We start from the raw sequence: 21,321 nt of genomic DNA, 5'->3' as shown, positions 1-21,321 counted from the left end.
AATGGAGGGCGGGTACTCCGGTCACCAGGTGTCAGGTGGGCAGTGCCCTGCAGCAGCTGGAGTGCCAGCGGCGAGGACAGGTCACCACCCATTCTGGTCCTCCTCCACCAGCTCCAGGGAGTAGACTCGGCACAGAATACTGACTTCTTGAACATGGGAGAGATGGAGCCTGGGGATTCTCTAGATTTAAAATTAAACTCCCTCCGGGAGAGGCACTTGTGCAGTGTGTGTGCGCATGTGACAGGAAGTTACACCTGTCTGCACCTGTGGGCCCTTTGCATCCTGTCTAGAATCACAGGACTCTGGCAGCTCTTCTGGGACTTAGCTTTCTCCGTGGTCACCTGGCATGGGGAGGCCAAGGGATAAATGTGGGCTTTGGTCAGAGACGAGGCCATGTTACCCTGGGGGCCTTGGACAAGCAGGACTCCCTCTCTGACCCGTCACAGCAGTGTGGGCTCCTCGCCTTGAGCTGCTGACCAGGCACCTTTAGGGCCCGGGATTCTGGGGGAGCTGCCGAGTGAGGAAACTCATTACTCTCCTGGCCACAGAGGACGTACACTAAGAGCTCACTCCAATGCAACCTTGGCCATCAGGGTCATGTAAGAAACAGTCTTTCAAAGAGAACTCGAGCTCCGTGCCTCTCTTTTCCCGGAACATATACATGGTAGATGCAAAGAAAAATGTTCAGTAGGAAACTTTGTTATAAACAGTGGCACAGAGGCTGGGCGTGGTGGTTCACGCCTGCAATCCCAGCACTTTGGGATGCCGCGGTGAGATGATCACTTGAGCCCAGGAGTTTGAGACCAGCCTGGGCAACACAGCAAGAGCCCTCATCTCTACAGAAAAATGAAAGAAGTAGCTAGGTGTGGTGGCACATGCCTGTAGTCCCAGCTACGTGAGAGGCTGAGGCGGAAGGATCACCTGAGCCCAGGAGGTTGAGGCTATGGGGAACCATGATTGTGCCACTGTACTCCAGCCTGGGCAACAGAGACCTTGACTCAAACAACAACAACAACAACAAAAGAATAGCATAGAGGCCTTCTCTCTCTCCCTCTTTCTCTGAATATTAAATGTATGAAAGAGTTGAAAGCAAAATCAAATTCAACAAGAAACAATGCTGTCCACATCCTTGGGGAATAAAAAGAAACGTCACCTGCAGCAAAGCTGGAGGGAATGGCCTCTTCTCGAGAAACCAAGGGGGACATTCTGGGAGTGCCCAAGACAAGGCAGGGGAGTGGGCTCCAGAGGATGTCTGTGGTTAGCAGATGACACAGGGACAGGAGGACTGCCCCCCAATGATCCACGTTTTAAAAAACCCACATGAGCCACCGGCCTGCCTTCCTCCCAGGCCCCTGCCTTCCCCCTCTCACAACCAGGGTGCAGGATGGGGGTTAGCGTCTCCCGAAGACCTTGGGAAGGACAGCAGGATGCCCGTGGACCTCACACACCCCTGTCCCCACGGGAGCCCTCGCCCAGGGCCCTGCTCCTGGCCTACAGCGCACACAGACTCTGAGCTTGTCTTGATCCCAGTTAGACCTCAGAGACACAGAGGCCAGAAATACTTTTTATTAAAACACTGATCATTATTAAAACACCTTGAGGTACATTAAATAAATACAACCTTTCCAGTTGTACAAACAGGTCTCCGGTGGCTTGAAAACAACTTCCTAGCAATTCTGCCTTAGCAGCATCTGTGAGTCAGGGCAGGTGAGGGAAAGCACAGCCGCCTGAAATGAGCTTTCTGGCCGTGGTTTGTTACCAACATTTAATTTGGATGGGCGTCTCCAGCTAAAGGGGGCTGAACCTTCTTGCGCACGATGCCTGCCCCGTCGTTGGCCACAGTTGGGGTCCAGAGTCAGCCCACCTCAGCAGCCTCACAGCCCCCAGGTAGGGTCAAATGGCAGTGTCCTCACAGGTGCCAGCCTTCTTCAGGTCTCAGGAGAGGGCAGGGAGGGGCCCAGGCTGAGCTGGAGAAGGAAAGAGTCACCTTCAAGGCAGCCATAAGCAGGCCTGTTTCAGACACCAAAGCAGGGAGCATAAGCAAAGGCACCCACAAGCCAGGCTGTGAGCCCACACACAGCATGGGGCCCGGGGCACTGGCTGCTGGAGTTACTGGCTCCCAGATGACGCCAAACCGGGGTCAAGAATACCAAAAGCTGGCAAGTCAAGTTGTCAGCACATTCCCCGGCGGCCCTAACCAGCATCTCTCTTCGGGGCAACTTCCCTGGAAGCCCAGAGCCTGGTGGGGGCCTCCTGGAGCCCACAGGTGTCCCCAAGCAAGTGGGCTGAGGAGGGCACCCCACTCCCTCCCCTGACAACCTTGTTTCTAGGAGACAGAAGGTTGCAGCCCAGCAGCATAAAGTTGGGTGCAGTTTCCTTATTCACAAAATAGAATTGCTGCATGAGCAAACACAGCTGAGTGGGAGTGGGGTGTGAGGGGGCAGAGCCCCATGTCGGTCTGCACCCGGGGCAAGGCACCACCCTGGCAGCAGACCGGACCACAGAGGAGGAGGAAAGGGTGTCGAGTCCCAGGCCGGGTGGTCTCGTTGCCCCCTTGCCCTGGCTGCACCATGAAAATACCCCGGGGTGGGGGTGGTCTGGGCCTCACTGGAACTGCAGCCAGGCTGAGGACTGCGGCGCCAGTTCACCCAGGGAGGCTGCTATGTGATCCCCCAAACGGCGAAACCCCTGCAGCTGACGGCTCCAGCTCACACCTCAGAGACAGTGAAGATTTGGAGGCTGGAGTGGGGGCATCAAAGCTTTGCACATGGGCTCGGGGGAGGTCATTCTGGAAATCTATCCATTAACTTCACCCGCAGAGGGACTTGCTTTTGGGGACTTCAAAAGCCCTCATGAAAAAAATGAGAGAAGGAATTTCCTGTTTTATCATCTGAATAAAGTGCTCATAAATTCATCTCTAGTATATCTTTTGTGGAAGAGTTAAGGTTGTCATCGAAAGGCCTGATTTGTAATTTTCCAGCCCTCTAACCTCCGGGAGGCAACAACCAATAACATTAGTAAAGCAATCAAAACCTTCACAGCTGATCACAGCTAGGGGATTCCTGCAACTCAGCTCCTGGGAAGGGGTACAACTGGAGGAAGGCTCTGGGCCCCTGGGCTCGACCCCTCCCCCAACACCCTGCTCCCAGCTTCCAGCCACAGGAAGTTCCCCCAGCATGTTGGCAACAGTGGGGTTGGGGCGGGGGTGGAGCTTAAGGACAGGCTAGAACCCACAGAGCTGAGGGGAGAGCAGCATGAGTCCCCCCACCTCAGTGGTGGGCAACCTCTGGTCTCCCGGAACACCCCATGCCAGGTCTACGGGGTCTCTGGTGAGACCTGCGGGTCTCAGGCCACCAGCCACAGTGCAGGAGCTCAGCAGCTGTGCTAGCGGCTGCAGCTCCAGATGGCCCCCCACAGGTGTTCCGTGGCCACAAAAGGTTCTTATGGCTAGTGCTTGCTCCATGGCCACGCTGAGAAGCAGCTGCTGCTGGTGTTGCCAGGAAAATGAGGGGCGGGCGGGGGGCAAGAAAGTCAGCAGCTTCAGAGCTCAGCCAACCCAGGGCGCTTTCACCGGATGGCTGCAGTCTGCACCCTCTGATGCAGAGTCAGCGGCCACCTGGCTGCAGGACGGACTGCTCTAACAGGAGGCACACAGCCCTCAGAGACACAGGTCTCTTCCTTCAGACCTGCACCCACAGAGGCCAGTCAGGTGAGGTCAGGCACAAGGGAAACCCCCAGAGATGCTCAGAAGAGATGCGTGTTGTCATGGCCCAAACAACAACTAAAATGCACCTGCTCCAGGTAAAGGACAGGATGGAGAAAGAGAGCCGGTGGGGGGGCGGGGGGAGAGGGAAGTGCCCTTTGGAGGGTGACTGGGGGATGGGACCCCCCCCAAGCCTCCCACAACGCTGGCCTGCCTCCCGGGTGGCCCAGCTGCTGCAGTCCCTCACTGTGTGCACAACGGCCCTATGGCCCTGCAGGCCAAGAGCTGGGCCCGGGCTGCCACCTGTGCTCAAATCATCTATTTCCTTTTCAAGGAAGTGGGTCACAATGTGATGAAGGCCTGATCATCCAGTCATTCAAACCACACAGGAAAATGGCTGGATGTCATCCTCCATCACTGAACAAAAACCCTAACTTGGGCAGAGGAGAGAATCCTGCTTTTGCTGGTCCTGATTTTTAAATGAGTGTCACCTGTCGCTGAATTCATATTTGTGTAACGCTGCTCAGTTCAAAGTGCTACATGCCAGATGACACCAAAGAGTTCACTACAAACACGAGAGGCTCATCATTCTGAATTACTGGACTAGGTGGGCGATGTAATCCCCAAGGAAATGACTGGTGGAGTCACCTCAAGAGAAGGGATAACAGTCCAGTCTCCTGCCTGAGTCACCCCAAGCTCTCCTGGGTTTCCCTGTGTTTGTCCTCCGCCAAGCCGTGGCAGAAGGCCTCTCTATCAGGCATGGTGGCTTCCAGCAAGAACATCTGTGGTGCCAGGCCCGTGGTATCCACATCTAGACCTTTGGCCCCTTCACACCTGATCCGCCATGCCGGCCCCGACAGCTTCTTCCCCGGGATGCTCCTCAGAGGTGACTGCTGAGCAGAGGGCACCCACCACAGGCCGCACCTCGGGAGGGAGCGCACAGTGCGAGTGTTCCAGAAACTTAGCCACCAAGACCTTGGCGTCTTCATAGGCCTTGCTGTCCACTAAAGAGTGTGGCCGCTCTTTGGAGACTGCGGGGAAGGGCTCTGGCATCGGCTGGCAGCCAGTTTTCCAGGTGTCAGTGTTCTCGGGCGGTGACCGCTGGGCCCGACAGGCAGAGCGAGACGCGGAAACTAAAAATCAAGGGAAAGATGCAATTTGGACTCATCGGAAACACAACCAAACAAAAGGCAGCTGCTAAATATGTTCTTTGAAAAGCATGCTTGGGACAAGTCCTCTGCTGGGTTTTCTGTGTTCTGGGCTAGAGCTCTGGGTGTGTCCTGCTTCCACTTTGCCTTGCATCCCCTCTTGGCCCCGAGATCCTGAGAAGCCGACGGCACCCTTGAGGGGCTGCAGCCTCCTGGAGCTGAAGGACTGGAGAAGGGCTGGGCAGGGCAGGGCCCGCCTTCCTCAGCCTCCGCTGGAATCCCCGAGGGAACAAGAGTCCCTCCTTCTCAGTCTTCCCAGCTCAGTGACCCGTGTCCTGTGGGTCTGAGCTCTTTCTGGGGCAGAACTGTGGCATCTAGAGATGGAGTCTGCTTTAAGACCAGACCCGGGGGTGGCAGAGGGCACATGATCCCTTCCACCACACAGCTGTGATGGCAGCTGCCACCCAGGGCCCTGCCCCACTGACTGCCAGGCCAGGGGCTGGGGACGTGGCTCCAGCTTCCCAGAGGCCGACAGCCACTGTGCATGACCCACAGAACACACGCTGGTCTGAGGGCCCCTCCAAGAAATCCAGCTCTGGGCAGTCAACTGCGATCCGCTCACCAAGGACCCACTGAAGACCCAACTTGCCCAACTCAGGTTTCAAGTCACATGAAGTAAACACACTCTGGGTGGTCTGTTCTGGGGTCATTGAGGAAGCCAGCACTTAAACATGAGAATCTAAGAAACTCCTATGTGGAGGGCCCATCTACTCCCCCAGATAAAATCTCATAATGTGAGTGAGCAGCCACAGGTAAATTAGCTACAGTCTCTGACATAAGTATGCCGAGAGGGAGGGGAGGGAGAGGCCGTTTCAAAGCCCAGAGTTGGAGATCCCCATTTCTGGGTCACCTGTGAGGGGCTGTGTTTAGAAACAATGCAGCCCAGGTCCTGCTAGTCACCCCTGCCCACTTCACAGCAGGTGTAGTCCAGGTGCTTTAGAAAAGGAACGTCTCACCAGTCCCCAGTGTGGCCTGAGACAGAAGGTCCTGGCTGCACGGGGTGGGGGGGGGCAGGGAGGGGAGGGTGTGTGTGTGTGTGTGTGTGTGTGTGTGTGTGTGAAGAGGCACCACCTTAGCCAAAAAGAGAATTTGGTGAGCACAGGAGAGGGAAAAAGGAATCACTGATAAAACTGAAATGACCCACTTGCAGCTGAGACACATGTTTTAGACGCCAGCCAAGCAAAAGAAATGCTGAACTGAAGTGAACCCGCCGCTTCAGACAAGCCCAGTGCTCTTCATCGGATACCCTCCCACACCCGAGGTGCTCCAGGGATCCGGGAGAGCATGTGCCTTCAGCATGGGGATTGACAATAGTTGCATCTATACCAGAGGAGACAGAGGCAACAGGTGGACCAGGGAGTGTTTAGGTGCAAAAGGAAATCAGGACCACCTCCTCCCTTCACCTTGTGTCATGGTTCACAGAGCACGAATTTCATGGAGAGGGCATAGGCCAGAAAAAGCCATCAGGGGCACAGAGTGGTCTAGCGGAGGGCAGAGCACAGTGGCTCACGCCTATAATCCCAGCACTTTGGGAGGCCGAGATGGGCAGGTTGTGTAAGCCCCAGAGTTCAAGATCTGCCTGGGCAACATAGTGAACCCTCATCCATATGGAAAAATGAAAAACATTAGCCAGGCATGGTGGCACATGCCTACGGAAGGGATCACATTCCCTCTGCCACCTTCAGCTCTGGTCTTAAGGCAGACTCCATCTCTAGATGCCACAATTCTGCCCCAGAAGGAGATCAGACCCACAGGACACGGGTCACTGAGCTGGGAAAACTGAGAAAGATGGGCTCCTGTTCCCTCGGGGATTCCACGCCTATAATCCCAGCTACTTGGAAGGATTGCCTGAATCCAGGAAGTCAAGGCTGCCATGAGCCCTGATTGTTGTGATCATGCCACTGCACTCCAATCTGGGCGACAGAGTGAGATCCCAACTCACTCACTCACTCACTCAATAAACACACAAACAAACAAAATAAACTAGCAGAGGTGTGTGTTCTCACAAGATTCCAATGGAATTTTCTCCATGCGAGCCAGCAACTGGATGTTGAAAGGGAATACACGGTGAGCCAGGAAGAGCACAGCCAGGGAGGTGACAGGTGCAAACCCGGATGCTACTGTACCCGGCAACTGGCTCCTGTGGGCCCTGGTTCCTCCCGGGGGTTCCATTCTTCCTGCCCAGCCAGGCTCTCATCTGTTTGTGGTTTGGCTGGACAAGGCCACTGAGGCAACACTAGTCCAGGCACCCACAGGTCCCTCCTCAGGGTCTTTTCACATCCACTTTACAGAAAAGTCCCCACTGGGATGGCATCGCAGTCCAGGCCCCACCCAGACTTCATTGGCAGAATCTGTGTGCCCCTCAGAAGACAGCAACAAGGACAGGGCGTGCACTCTCCAGCCTCAGGTATACAAGACTCCTGGGGGAGCTGGTGTGAAATGCACATTCCTGAGCTGCTGGCCACAGGGATCTGGTGCCAGTTCCCACAACCCAGGGGCTTCCCACTCACGCCATTACTCAGGGAGACTCGGGGAGACTCGATGCAAGCTCCAGGCCACACGCAGAACACGGCCAAGGGTGCCGTGGGTGCTGCTGAATACGCGCCCGTGTTGGCCATGGGCAGCTCCAGCTGGAGGACACCCCACCTCCCCAGAGTTATCCCTAGGGGCCACCTGTTCTGTGCCTGAGCCCGAGCCCTGCCTGAGACCTGGAGCAGGTATGAAGCACTCACAGCTGACGTCCAGGGCTGGCGGGGCAGTGCAGTGGGCTCCCATCATCCTAAACCCTGGAGTCTTCCTTCCCCCATCTGAGTGACAGCCTGTGGGTACAGAGGGACCCAAAGGCCGCTCACCACCCACCCCCGGCTCAGGATCCTCAGACAGCAGGACCGCATTCCCGGTGTGGGCCTGCACTGGGTTCCCGGGGCCAAGCCTCAACCCTCAGGCATCACCGAGACCTGAAGATTTCAGGACAAGCCAGCCTCTCCCTGGGACTCAGGCCAGCTGTACCTGCCGTGCTGGATGCACACGAGGTGGGGTCGCTGGTAGACCGGGACACACGCCCAGGACCTGGCTGCACCCGGGTGCCTACGCTGGAATCCTCTGGAGATGTGCAGCCCAGGCATGGGGCAGGTGGCAAGGGTGACGGGGTGTCCACAGGGCCTTCAGGGAATGGGGGGCTCGAATCCAGCTCGGTGGCGCCCTCAGACACCAGGAGGCTTGTGCTGTCATCCAGTGCTGTAAGAGAGGGGACATGGTGTTAAGGTGGGCAACCACACGGGACACCCTGAGGCAAGACAGCACTGGCCCTTCAAACCCCAAAACTACATAACTCTGAAATCTTGGTGATATGGAAACACTAAACACGGTCGACAAACACTGCTCTACGGTGTTGAAATTCGGGGGTACCAGATGCCCTCTCAATAGTCATTCCAGAAAGGGCATGGGCAGAGGGACTTGAACCCTTCACATCCCACAAGACACTAAAAGCCAGAATTCAGAGGCTCTGGTGACAAGGATACTTGATGAGCAGAGACCCTTGCAGGGAAAGCAGAAGCTCTGAGAGACATCGAGGCGTCCCAGCCAAGTCCGGGGGCCTGAGAATCTGCCGTCCATGCAGGGGTGCCACCTGGGGCCTGAAGTACAGCCAGGCAGGGGGACAAACCCAGCCTGCACGATGCCTGCCTTTGCTCTCAATGTGTGGGTGCCCAGCCAGCAGTGTCGAGCCCACCAGGGGAGGTGTCATAAATGCAGGCTCTCAGGCAGATCCCAGACCCATGGAATCAGAGACTCTGGAGGTGAGCCCCACCATTGGGGTTTGAGCAAGCCCTCCGAGATTCCAATGCCCACTCATCTCTGAGAACTGCTGCTCTGGACCAGGGATGCTGGTCACATCAGGGCTCCTGCTGGAGGTAGGCTCCAAGGCAGGGAGGTCCAGAGGGGCTAGATCAAAGTCAGGCTTTTTGTTTTTGAGATGAGGTCTTGCTCTGTCACCCAGGCTGGAGTGCAGTGGTGCACTCATAGTTCACTGCAGTCTCAAACTCCTGGGCTCAAGCGATCCTCCCACCTCAGCTTCCTGAGTAGCCGGGACAACAGGTATACGCCATCATGCCGAGCTAATTTTGAACGTTTTTTGTAGAAATAGGGTCTTGCTATATTGCCCAGGCTGGTCTTGAACTCCTGGCCTCAAGCGATTCTTCTGCCTTGACCTCCCAAAGTGCTGACATTATAAGTATGAGGCGCCCTGCCTGGCCTTGGAGTCATTTTCAACATGACCTCCAGGAGCCTGCATGCACAAGAAGCGCTGCTCCCTATCCTCTTCTCGTCACCAGACACCTCAGAGCTCCCTCTTGAGCTGGCGCAGATACTGCAAGGCGAGTCGCCCATGCGGGGTTTACAACAGCCTGAATTCCAGGTGGGAGGTCATGGGGTCTGTTCCCACCATCACTTTCTGTGTGCGCTGACCAGGAGCCTAGGGTGGCCTTTCTGTTTCCACACGCTCCACAATCACCTTGTATCTGTGAGCCTGACCCTGGCTGAGGGTGTTCAAGTCATCTCCCATTTAATCCTCCCTGCCCGCCTGTAAGGCAGCCCGGATCACCCCTGTTCCACAGCTGAGGAAATGGCTTAGAGAAGGAAGGGAAGATGGTCACATGGCCACTGAGTGGTGAAGCTGGTTGGGAGATTCTAGAGTCCTCTTGCTTAATCACCCTCCAGCCTACAGCTGCCCTTCTCAAAAAATGGTTTGGGACAATTAATGGGCCATTCGGAAAAACAGAAAAAGATGAGCAGCAAGTACTTTGCACACCATAAAAAAATTCTTCAGGGAGATTAATCCTTATCTTTTTAAGGATACCATAAAAATAGTAGAAAACACACAGGAATAAATCTATAACCATGGAGCAGAGAAAGACTGTAAACATAATAGAGACCACACAGAAAAAGTGTGACAATTCTTTTTTTTGAGCTGGAATCTCACTCCGTCGCCCAGGCTGGAGTACATTGACACACTCACGGCCACCCCAGCATGGACCTGAGGCTCCAGTAATCCTTCTGCCTCAGCCTTCCAAGTAACTGGAACTACAGGTACGTGCTACCACACCCGGCTCATTTTTGATTTATTGTAGGGATGAGTTCTCATCAAGTTGCTCGGGTTGGTCTCAAACCCGCAGGCTCAGGCAACTCACTTGCCTCGGCCTCCCAAAGTGCTGGGATTACAGGCTGAGCCGCCGAGCCCAATAAATTTGACGACAAAAATTTGTAAGTTTATGCATGGCAAAAGGCATCATCCACAGGGGAAAAATAAAGCAGAGACAGAGAAAACATCCCTTCAGTAACAGGAAAAGTGGTGCCCTCACACACCCATGCTAATGCATGAGTTATATTGCTCTTATACATTGTCCCATGTCTTTACCAAATGTTTTCTCCTTATAAATCTACAAAAAAGAAATTCCCCAAAACAAAAACATGGCAAGAGAAAATACGAACCAAAACTGGACCTTCAAATGGACAATAAACATGTAAAAAAGGTGCTCAAACTCCATCATCTTTGTGTGCGTGTGTGTGTGCGTGTGTGTGTATGCACACGTGTGTCTGTTGCTTACCTACAAGGACAATAAAGATCATTAGGAGTGGCAATGTCATGGGGCCTCAGACACTGTTGTGGCATATAAACCAGTAATCTACCTTTCCAGAAGGCAAGTCAGTCATTATACCAAACATACATGCCCTGGACTCAGCAATTTCACTTCCAGAAATTTATTCCGAGCACATAATGGAGCAAGTTCTCACAGATGAATGTGTAATGTAGAAAAGAAAACAGCCACCTATCACATCATAGCACTTCAAACCTAGAAACTGTCATGGTTAACTCCATCCAAACGTTATCAGAGTCACTCCCTAGAGTATTACACAGTAGTTTATTAAAATCATTTTGAATAACATCCACCCATGCAAATTCCTTTTGATCCCTATTATCTTAACATCAGTGCCAATCCAATGATCACATTTCTCAGGGAAATGGAGTCACGGACAACTCATGTGACTTGAAGAATATGCAAGGTTAATTTAGAAACTTGAAAGTTAGGACAGCATTATAGGAAAAGCTCACATCTGGTAGTTCTCACTTTGTGCACCCTCACCCCGAGTTGTATTGTGTGCCTGTATTTCACAGCAGTCATGATCCTAGCGCTCTTCCCATTTTTCACCTAAAACATCGCAAGCATTTCTCTTAATTAACATATAACAATGCATGTAGCATTCGCAAAATGTTTTTTCTGAATCTTATTCATGAACTTTATCATTCCCTTGAGTTGTCACTGTCACAGAAAATGCAGCACGAGTAGAAAGTTTTCCTTAGGGTGGGTCCAGAAGGGAGCTCTCCACATCTAACAGCATAAACATTTTTGGCAAAGGATTTTGAATAAAGAACCATAAAAATGGCTGATCTCCAAGCTGCCAGTTGGGATGATGGATAGAGGCTTCCCTGTGGCCTTGCCAGCATTCATGTCCTTATTGCTGTTTTATTATTTTAATAGATAAAAAACAAACCAGAATCTATCAAAAAAAAATTCTAGCTAAGAAGTGAATTCTGGGCTGGGCACGGTGGCTCAAGCCTGTAATCCCAGCGCTTTGTGGCACTGAGGCGAGAGGATCGCCTGAGCCCAGGCGTTTGAGGCCAGCCTGGGTAACTTGGTGAGACCTCGTCTCTAAAAAAAAAAAAAAAAATTAGCCGAGCATAGTAGTGTGCACCTATAGTTCCGGCTACTTGGAAGGCTGAGGTGGAAGGATCACCTGAGCCCAGCAGGTTGACGCTGGGGTGTCCGGAGCAGATGGACAGAGTGAGACTCTAACTAACTCCAAAAAAAAAAGAAAAAGTGAGTTATGCAAGGTTACAGGATACAAGATTAGCTCACATATACTAACAATGAACATACAGAAACAACACACAATTCCATTGACAACTACTGTGAAGAATGAAATACTTAAATATACACTTTGCAAAACATGTGTAGGATCTGTATACTGCAAATTAAAAACAGGGGTGAAAGAAATCAAAGAGAATTCCAATGTATGAAAAGACAGAGTAGTCTGCATATTTAAAGGGTCAAATAGAAAAGATGTCAATTCTCTCCCAACTGCTCTAATAGGTTGCAATTCTTATCAAAATCTCAGCAAGGACTTTAAACACAGAGAAAAACTCATTCTAAAATGTATATGGAGGTAGGGCATGGTGGCTCTCTCCTGCAATCCCAGTAGGAGGCCAAGGTGCAAGGACGGCTTGAGGCCAGGAGTTTGAGGCTGTAGTGTGCTATGATTGCACCACTGCTCTCCATCCTGGCCAACACCGGTCTCTAAAAAACAATTTTTTAAAAATAAACAAATGAAATGCATATGAAAAAACACAGTCCTAGAATAGCACAAAGAAGCTTGACAAAGAAGAATAAAGTAGAAGGAATCACTCTTCTGATGATAAGGCTTATTTTGGAGCTCCAGTCATCAAGATAGTGTGGTGTTGGCAGAGAGGCAGACACAGAGCAGTGGAACAGAACAGAGAACCCAGAAGTGGACCCATGTAGTGATTCCCAACTGACTTTTGACAAAGGTAAAGAATTGACAAATGTTCTGGAACAACTGGACACGCTTGGGCACAAAAAAGAACCTCAACCTCACTCCCACGCAGCCATTAACTGGCGAACGCATCTTTTCTACAGTTCAATCTGCTTGATGTTTCATCCTGCGAGCCTCTGTCAGTGCTTCTCAGGAGATTCCTGACCCCCTCAGGGGCTGGGCACCCCGGCAGGAGTCTGGGTGTGGGAAGGAACCCTGCATCTCTGGGCAGCAACAGACTTAACTACCTGGGTCCCAGCAGTGAGGAGGGTCCGGTCCTGCTGAATATCTGATGAGGAGCACCCCAGACTGCTCCGTCCATGTCCACCTGCCCCCAGGCGGCAAACAGAATGGGGGTCCGATAGCCGCCAGGCTGCTCCACCTTTCCAGCCATGACTTCCTCAAGAACATGTGATTTGTGGGAGTCATGTGGCTGGAATAGGCGGACTGGGCTGCAGGCCCCCTCAGCCCAGACCCCAGAATGCAGTGGGGGTGGCTGCTCTGTGATGGGGGACTGGGACACACCATACCCTGGAGTGGCCCCTGGAAGGTCATCGGAAACCACCTCTGTGACAGCTTGTGGCAGCTCCTTGGTGTGACTAGAGGGAGGATGAGATCATGTCCGAATCCCACAACCACAGAGACCTGGGGATCTTGCAATTCCAAGGCAGTGCCCCCCAAGGATGGCCCCTTCCCATTTCTCTTAGATTTTAACAAAGTGTTCAGGGAGAAGACAGCGAGCCCTGGGACACTACTCATGGTCCTTTGCAAGATCTCCTGAGTATCTGACTCTGGTCTCCAAAAAACCAGCCCACATAAGCCTGCTTGGAGACCCCAAGAAGGTGGCTCTCATGCCTGCCCAGCCCCCGCACACTGGCTCCCTCAGCTGGGAAGGGTCATCTGCTTCCCTGACACCTCGGACCACCTCCTCCACCCCTATCTCTGAGGCTCCCACTCTCTGTGTTTGTCCACATCCTTCAGTGTGTGTTTGACACTTGTCCTTCAATGCCCTTAAAGACACAATGTCCAGCCTTTGCCCCCTTCCAGCCTCCCAGCCTAACCACCTCCCTCTGAAGGAGGCCCTGAGAGGACATTAGCCTGGTATGTCCAACTTTTGCTCTGGAAGAGGTGGCCCCGACTGAGTAGTGCTTTTCTTCAAATCCACACGGGGGGTAGAGGGACAAAGCCCCTCACATTTGAGAAAGCATGAGGTCTCCCTGGCATAATGACTTACTGGGTAGAGACAAGAGAAGAAATGTGGAGAATGTAAATAGTACTTAACAGGAAAGGTTATGGAAAACTCCTCCACCCCTTTAAAGAATAAGAAATGGAGGGAGGTGAGTTGGAAGAGGAAGAGAAGAAAACAGGAGGAGACATTCTTGAAAGATACAAGCTGCTCTCTTCAAATACTGAAAGAGGTGAGCTTACCTGGTATGCTGAAGCCAGCAGTGGCATTTGGGTCCCCGGAGCTGGACTCGGTCGCCTGCTGATCTACACTTGCAGCCTACAGGAAGACACACAAAGCATCAAGGTGGGTCATCAGCTTGTAATGCCAGCGGACTTGAAAGCTGGTCTCCCCATATCAAGCACCGAGAGACGTGTGCTTACCTTTTCACCTTTGGCTCCTGAGTGTGAGGGCCCAAGCCACCCTTGCCAAGGCCAGAGCCCATTTCTCAGACTTTTGGCAAACCAGGCACCTGCCAGGGCCACAAGGCCACTCGGAGCCCACATACCTTCCACATATGGACAGTGTTTGGGACCTACAAAGGCCACGCGGGATCCTCTGGAGTCACGCAGGACTCAGGACAACCCTGTGCTCCGACTTCTCACCTGCCTGTCTCAACTACTCTCTCCTCTTGGCGCCTACTCCAGGAAGCATAAGACCATGGGGGGCAAATGGCCATGGGACTGATGATGCCTTGCACCACATGCTCTGGTCAGAGTGGCCATTTAATACAGAGCCACGGACTGAGTGAGCTCCTGAACTCCCCTAGAGCTGACATGGGCTCGCTCTTCCCTTTCAACTCTTGCAGAGAGGAGTGACAGGTGACTTGGGTCCACACAGAGTGATGTGCCAGTTGGAATGTGGGCCTCATAGCTGCGAGGACCTCGGTCGATGCCGCCTGTCCCGGTGGAGAGGGTAGAGATGGAGTTTGCCTCGAGCTGCACAGTCATGGAGCTTTTGCCGCTTTCTGCTTGGACGGACTCCTGGTCTGCCCGCAGAGGCCTCAGAAAATGAGGAGAAAGGCCCACCTTCGCTCAGCTGGTCTTGTGTGCACCACAGCCTCACCATCCCAGCGTTGGGCCGCCTGACCCTGCATAGGCCCTGTGCTTGGATGCAAGGAGCACTGCGCATATGTGGCCTGGCAGTACCACGCGCCCCTACGCTAGCTCAGAAAATGATTCCTGAATCTTGGGTTATTTCAGAATGGCTTTGGGGCCATGCTTGCCAGTAACGAGCTTAGGAGGAAGCTGGGAAGGTGAGGCAGGCCCCTGCGGCTCGGTCCAATTCCAGCTCAGGTAATTACATTGCTGCCACCCTGGCCTCCCGCCACTTCAATCAGATGGCTGGAAGCCTTCATCTCACCTCTTTCAACCAGGCCAGCGCCAGGGCAGGTGCTGGGGCTGCAGCCTCTGCACTGACACAAAGGGCGTGAGCAGCTCCCAAGGCAGGGGGCTTCTGAGGGAAAGAGAAGACCCAGAGCTGCCTAACTGCTTCCTTTGATCCCACTTAGATGCTCCGGAACAATACCTTACACACTATTTCTTCTTAGCGCTCTGTTCTGCTGGGGAGGGAGCCGGGTGAGGGAGAATTCCCACCACCATCGGCACTCGCCGCCTTTCCCACTGAAATCCTTGTGTGCCAAGAATCAGCTTCAGAAATCTCTGTCAAGAAGCTTCTCCTAAATCACAAGACAAGAATAACGCCCCAAAGCTTTGTTCACCCCACATCGCTCTTCCTATATCCAACCCTCTACGGGACTTTCTTCTTTCTGGGTAGGGGTGGGCATTAACTTAGAATCCTGCTACCTAGGAGAAGTTTCTGGTAATGAAGAAATAGAAACAAAACAAGAGAAATAAAATATACAGTGGGACAAGGTCGGGAGGAAATTGGATTCATTCCTATTTTGCGGAAGCATCACTCACTTCCCTCTGGCTCCTGGTCACATTCAGTTTTGAGAGGAGATAACTCCCAGAAGGGCATCTATCACTGCTGGCAGGCAGGGTATCAATGGTTTAATTTCAATGTGGCCTTCCCTAGTGTCAAAAGCCACTTGGCCACACTAAAGCTGTGGGGAAAATCTTTGTTCTGTGCACACAGCATTTTCGAAGAACTATAAAGACAGTAGAAAAAGGTGGAGAAGAAACATATCTGTGGCATAGAATTTAAGCTTGGATGTGAATTCAGCCATCAAGCTCACAAACACAGCACCTTGCAGGAGGAGAGGGGCAAGAGGGCTGTTGAGAGGAGGCTGCAGGGTCACTTCACCTGAGACTTGCTGGTTTGCAGACCTTCTGATCAGCCATCACCATGGAGAAATCAACTGGCGTTCCATCCGTAAGCCAACTTTTCCTTCCTCTTTCCTTCTCTTAGGAAGCTCTGTGGCTAAGTCACCCTGCGTGGAAATTCTGCCCTATTTCCGGAATAAGTGTCCCCCTCCTGGGTGAGATCAACCATCTAGGACCAGATTTATGAAGAGCTGTCCTTTGGGGGCAATGACCACAATCACGGAAAATGTGAATTAAGATGTTAGCCTAGCGGTGTGAGGCAATCTTTGACAATGCTTCCTTGATAGACTTTAACATGTACAAGTCAATTCATTTGAACATATAAATAACTGCTTTTAGGACTTGGGGCTGGTCGTACTCTGCCTCTCCATTTCCACTCTCACAACTCCTGGCGTCACACACAGGTTTCCTTCTGCCCAGCATACTGCCAAATTCAAATTCCCAAAGCACCCCTGGGTCACGTCCACCCAAATGCAAAACTCGTCACAGGCACTTCTCTGGGTCGTAAAGTGTGCACCCAAATATTTCAGGGACTCACACTAGGCTCCTGGCCATCCCACCTCAGAGTCTCTGCCCACATGGTGCCCTCCCTTCCTTCACATGTACTCTGACCCTGCTGCCCAGACTGCCAAACCCGATTCTCCCTCTGAAGCCCCATAGAAGTTTGTCCTGCTCCTGCCAGCTCGCTGGACTGTCAGCGCCATGTGAAGGGGATTCTATCCAGTTCATGGTTCCATATCCCATAGAGTGTCGCATTCATCAGTGGTCCCTGGAACATATGCTGGTCGCCCAAACAAAAACTCAAAACCGGTAAGTTCTCAATCACTTTCCTGCTGTCGAAGAAATTCACCCCTTGGAACTTGCTGAAGAGTGCAGTCTCACACGGGAAAGTGAATGGCATTGCATCCTGAGAGCGGGATCGCTGCAGGCGAGTGGGTCACAGTGGACAGCCTCAGTCAGGGCTGCCTTGCCTGCTGCATGAGAATATCATCCCCACGAGAGGCCTTCTCCCTCCTTTCTTTATCCACACAAATGCTGAAGGCAATTTATGTGCCTTTGTCCTAACAAGGGACACAATTAACCTCCTCCTCCCCAGGGAGACAGTCATGCTACCAGGTGGGACCGGCAGCCCTGGGGAGGGGGCAGCTGGCAGGCACAGCCGTCCCTCTGTGGACTAATGGGTTTCATTGACTTCCAGACCCCCAGACATGTTGGTGGAATTGAAAAGCGCTCCAGATCACGGGGTCAAGAGAATCAGCCGGAGGGCTGCCGCGGCCCCTTCATCACCAGAGGCAGCCAAGCTCCCAAGCAGCGGCCTGGCAGATGCGACAGGATGTTCCTGCAATCACTGAGCTGGGGGCTTCTGAGCCAGCACCAGCTAACCCAAGACCCGTCTTTCCCGTCTTTCACCTTAAGGGTCTTCTCACCAAAATTCTGTGAACAAGATCTCAACTTAGAGAAGGGCCAAGAGTTTTGGAAATGGTATCGGTCTTAGAGCCAGTATTATCATCCTCCATAGCTTCTATTCTTCAGAGAAAAGAGTAAAATGATACAACACGAATCAATATCCTTCTAGTGTGCAGCTGTGTGGGGGGGCATCGAATGTCACACTCAGGTCCAGGAGCGACTTCCAAGATTCAGGAGCTTTGAAAAGCTGGGGGAAGCGGGGGTGGGGGTGGTCGCAACACAAAGCTTACCTGGTCCTAAACCAGGGGAAGTGAGGACCAGCTGGAGCTCCAAACTTCACCCAAACTTCACACAGATTATTTAGGTGGCTAATCCTGACTCATACTCCACGTCTGTATAACAAAATAAAGTTGAAAAAAGAAAAGCCAAGCCAGGGCCAGGCTCCACGTACAGGGGTTGTCATCGGGAGGCAAAGGGCTCCGAGGGGAAAGTGCACAAGGACTCAAGAATCGGTCACTCAGCTGCCTCTTCTAGAAACAGGAGGAAGAGCCCACAAAAGGGAGGGTGGGGCCCAGGGTCGGGCCCCAGCAGGAGGTGGAATTGTGATGGCAGCAGGCAGGGTCCCTGTGCAGAGGGTGGAGGTGGCAGGGTTGGCCTCCTCTCCAAGGTATACATGGAGAATCACACACTCCTGCCGACTGTGGAGGTTCCCGGGGCCCCCCGTGGCCCTGCCTGGTGCTCCAGCTGGGCACAGGGTGGGGCTGCCCATTGGCACGCCTGCTCAGCCTCCTTCTCCTGCCTTCTCCGGAATTTTCCTCATCAAGAGCTCTGTCCTGGGCCAGCTGCCCAGCCTTCTGGGTCCTTCCATATCTGCCAAGTGACATACCCGAGGCACCGTACCCACACTCCCCTCTGACTCTCATTCTGCCTTCTCTCCTCTTTACCAAGCAAGCATCCTGCAAGAGTGGTCCACACCTGTTCTCAAAGTGCATCCCTGGGGCAGCAGCAGCATCAGGAGCAGGACCCTGCTAGGAATGCAAGTCCTTACCCCTACCCACACCACCATAAACGACTGACTTGGGAACCCAGGGGGTGAGCCCAGGCATCAGGATTTGATTGACAAGTTCTCCAGGAGACTGAGGTGCCCATTGGAGTCTAAACATTACAGCCACACCTGTGCCCACCTCCTCATGACCCACCCACTCCTCTACCCTGTGTCATCTGGCTCCTGCTCCTCCATTCTGTCAAAGCTGCCCTCCACAGTGAGCCCGGTGGTCCTGGGACCCAGTTCATCACAGCCTCTGGGCCACCCTGGGCATATCACTTTCTTCCCTAACTGCTGGTTTCACAAATCCAAGCTTTCCAGAGCCCCAGTGCCCTGCAGTCTATCGTGTGGGTGGGTGTCCTGCCTCTACCACCTGCCATGGTGTCATGTTTTGGGGCTCCTCCTCTCCTTGGGCATCCCACCCCCTCCCATTTCCCAGGCTCAGGTGACCATCTCTGCAGCTAACTCTGATCTGAGTTTCTGGACTGCAGATCCTGTCATCCAGTGGACATGCACTGAGAATCCCACCAACCACACCCAGCCAGCCACCCTATCCCTACACACTCATCTAAGAACCCTCCTCCCGTTTGGTGAATTCACTGTGCCCTCCTTCCCTCCCTCCCTCCCTCCCTCTGAGCTTCTGCACAGAGGCTAGGAGCATCCTGGCCCCTCCTCCTTAGACCTTGCCCGCCCAATGCCCACCCACAGTCTGAGCTCTTGGATTTCGCCCGTACCCCTAAATACGAGCCTGGTACCCCTGACAAGTACCCCACAGTGCACTGGGGTCCCCTCAGAGAGATAATGATGACTATTATCACAGCAAACCATTTCCACTGATAACACGGATTTGAATTACATTTATCGTACACAGAAAAATAAACCACATCAGGAAGGCTTGTTTTATAAAAACAACCAGGACCATTCTCCCACTGCAAGTTTAGGAATGAGACTCAGGGCCTGGCTCTGCCTTCTTCCTAAAGGATTCCACCCTCCCTGGCAGTTCCCACACACCTGTTTCTACTGCGGACAGAAGAAAGGTTCAGAGGAGCCCCAGGGGCTGCCCTAACGCTCAGGGCATTTCAGGCGGGAGCAGGTGGAGCACTGTCTGCTGTGCGAGGACGGTCTGGGGGCTCACGGACTGGCCGGACGCTGAGCTGGCCCACTCCAGAGGAGAGTCCCGACGCCAAATAGTTCCCCTACCATGTGCTGAGTCTAACAGCATCTTAATGGGACCATGTTTCTGCTATCCTAAGACCACAAGGTAACCCATCCTTGTGGAAGCGACTGTCTCCAGAGGCTCATGAGCTCATACAGCCCACATGGAAACCGCTTCTCCACCCACAGAGGTTCCTCAGGGTCAGCACCTCCTTGGTCAGTGCCTGGGAAAAGGACCAGCACCGCTACCTGGCTTCTGTGCACACGGGATTTCAGGGTCTCCAAGGGGCAGGGACACACACTTGGGATGACATCAGAAGGTCTGAGACCTATGCTACAGTGGTCTTGTGGGAGTCAGCAGGAAGAGCAGGCATCTGGCCAGGCCTGATCTGATGTCCTGCGACTCTGCCTGGCCAGTGACTAGAGTAGAGATACCTGTCGGGGGCTCCAGGGCTGCTGAGAAGCCCAAAGCATGTGCAGTTCGGAATGTGCTTGGATGCTCCCAGCTGTATTATTGTCCACTCTCCTCTGCTGGGTGCTTGGGGCCCAGAATTGGCCTCAGCCCCACCCCTGCACCCCTCCCTGGCCTATCTCCTCAGCTCCCCTGTGCCTGCCCTCTGCTCCTACAGACTCCTGTGCTCCCCACCCCTGTTCTCAAAGTGCATCCGGGGCAGCAGCAGCATCAGGAGCGGGACCCTGCTAGGAATGCAAGTCCGTACCCCTACCCACACCACCATAAACGACTGACTTGGGAACCCAAGGGGTGGGCCCAGGCATCACCAGGCATCATTACTGAGTGTGGCATGATGTCAGTCAGGGCAGAGAGACGGGGACACCTGGAAGGGTCAGTGGCACCTGAGTATAGGAACCAGAGGTGGTTGGGAAGTCTCCATTCAGCACCCTGTAACGATCGGAGTTACTTGGGACATCTTGTGTGGCTTGTGTCTAATCTTGTGTGGCTTGTGTCTGTGCGCCTTGAGTCACCTCACACATTGCTGCCCACAGGACTTCCCAATCACCTCTGGTTCCTATGCTCAGGTGCCATTGACCTTTCCAGGTATCCCTGTCTCTCTGCCCTGACTGGCATCATGCCACACTCAGTAATGACAGCAATGACAATGATGGCAATGATGAAAACCCCAAAGGGCAACTGACTTTTGCTGAATTCAGTACTTACTGTGTTGGCTTCATTGCAGACAACATCCCATTTCATCCCATGATCCCCATTTTACAGATGAGGAAACCAAGTCTTCACACACCACATACTCCTGGTACTTGTGATGTGTCAGGCTCTGTGCGGTTGCAGGAGGGCCTGGCAGGGTAGCTCAGAGAAGGTCCAGAACTCCTGACAGCGGAGGCACGTCCCAGGCCTGTGGCCTCCAGGCCTCTGACAGGACCAGGGACCCAGAACAGCTTTGTTACCTCCCCAGGAGATGATGAGAGCAGCGTGGAGTGGAGGCAGGTCAGGGTCCCCTGGGTATTCAGTCTGTGGACGCAGCCCTGCTCCTGGGGGCTCTGCCCACGGGTCAATGATATCCCGGTTCCCTCTGTACCACATCCCCAGACACACCAACCAGCATTAAGACACATCTGAGCTGGGCTCGGTGGCTCAGCCTGTAATCCTGCGCTTTGGGAGGCCGAGGTGAGTGGATTGCCTGAGTCCGCAGGTTCGAGACCCGCCTGGG

The 21,321-nt window shown here is 53.3% G+C and overlaps 1 protein-coding gene across 1 annotated transcript in view; it reads right to left on the bottom strand.

Annotated features, from left to right (window-relative positions):
• Positions 1 to 1,546: 1,546 nt before the first annotated feature.
• Positions 1,547 to 21,321, bottom strand: part of LOC103260713 (protein FAM189A1-like) — a 24,113-nt gene continuing 4,338 nt past the window's right edge. The window contains exons 5-8 of the mRNA XM_021712483.1: positions 13,948 to 14,023; positions 7,921 to 8,148; positions 4,538 to 4,836; positions 1,547 to 1,967 (exon numbers count right to left, since the gene is read on the bottom strand). Of these exons, the coding sequence (XP_021568158.1) occupies positions 1,929 to 1,967; positions 4,538 to 4,836; positions 7,921 to 8,148; positions 13,948 to 14,023 (642 nt within the window). The 3' untranslated portion in view covers positions 1,547 to 1,928. The remainder of the gene's footprint in view (positions 1,968 to 4,537; positions 4,837 to 7,920; positions 8,149 to 13,947; positions 14,024 to 21,321) is intronic.

Source organism: Carlito syrichta, unplaced genomic scaffold (assembly GCF_000164805.1).
Source record: "Carlito syrichta isolate Samal-C Ts95f unplaced genomic scaffold, Tarsius_syrichta-2.0.1 Scaffold303311, whole genome shotgun sequence".
In the NCBI taxonomy this organism is placed as follows: Eukaryota; Metazoa; Chordata; class Mammalia; order Primates; family Tarsiidae; genus Carlito; species Carlito syrichta.
This window is presented reverse-complemented; position numbering and strand designations above follow the sequence as displayed.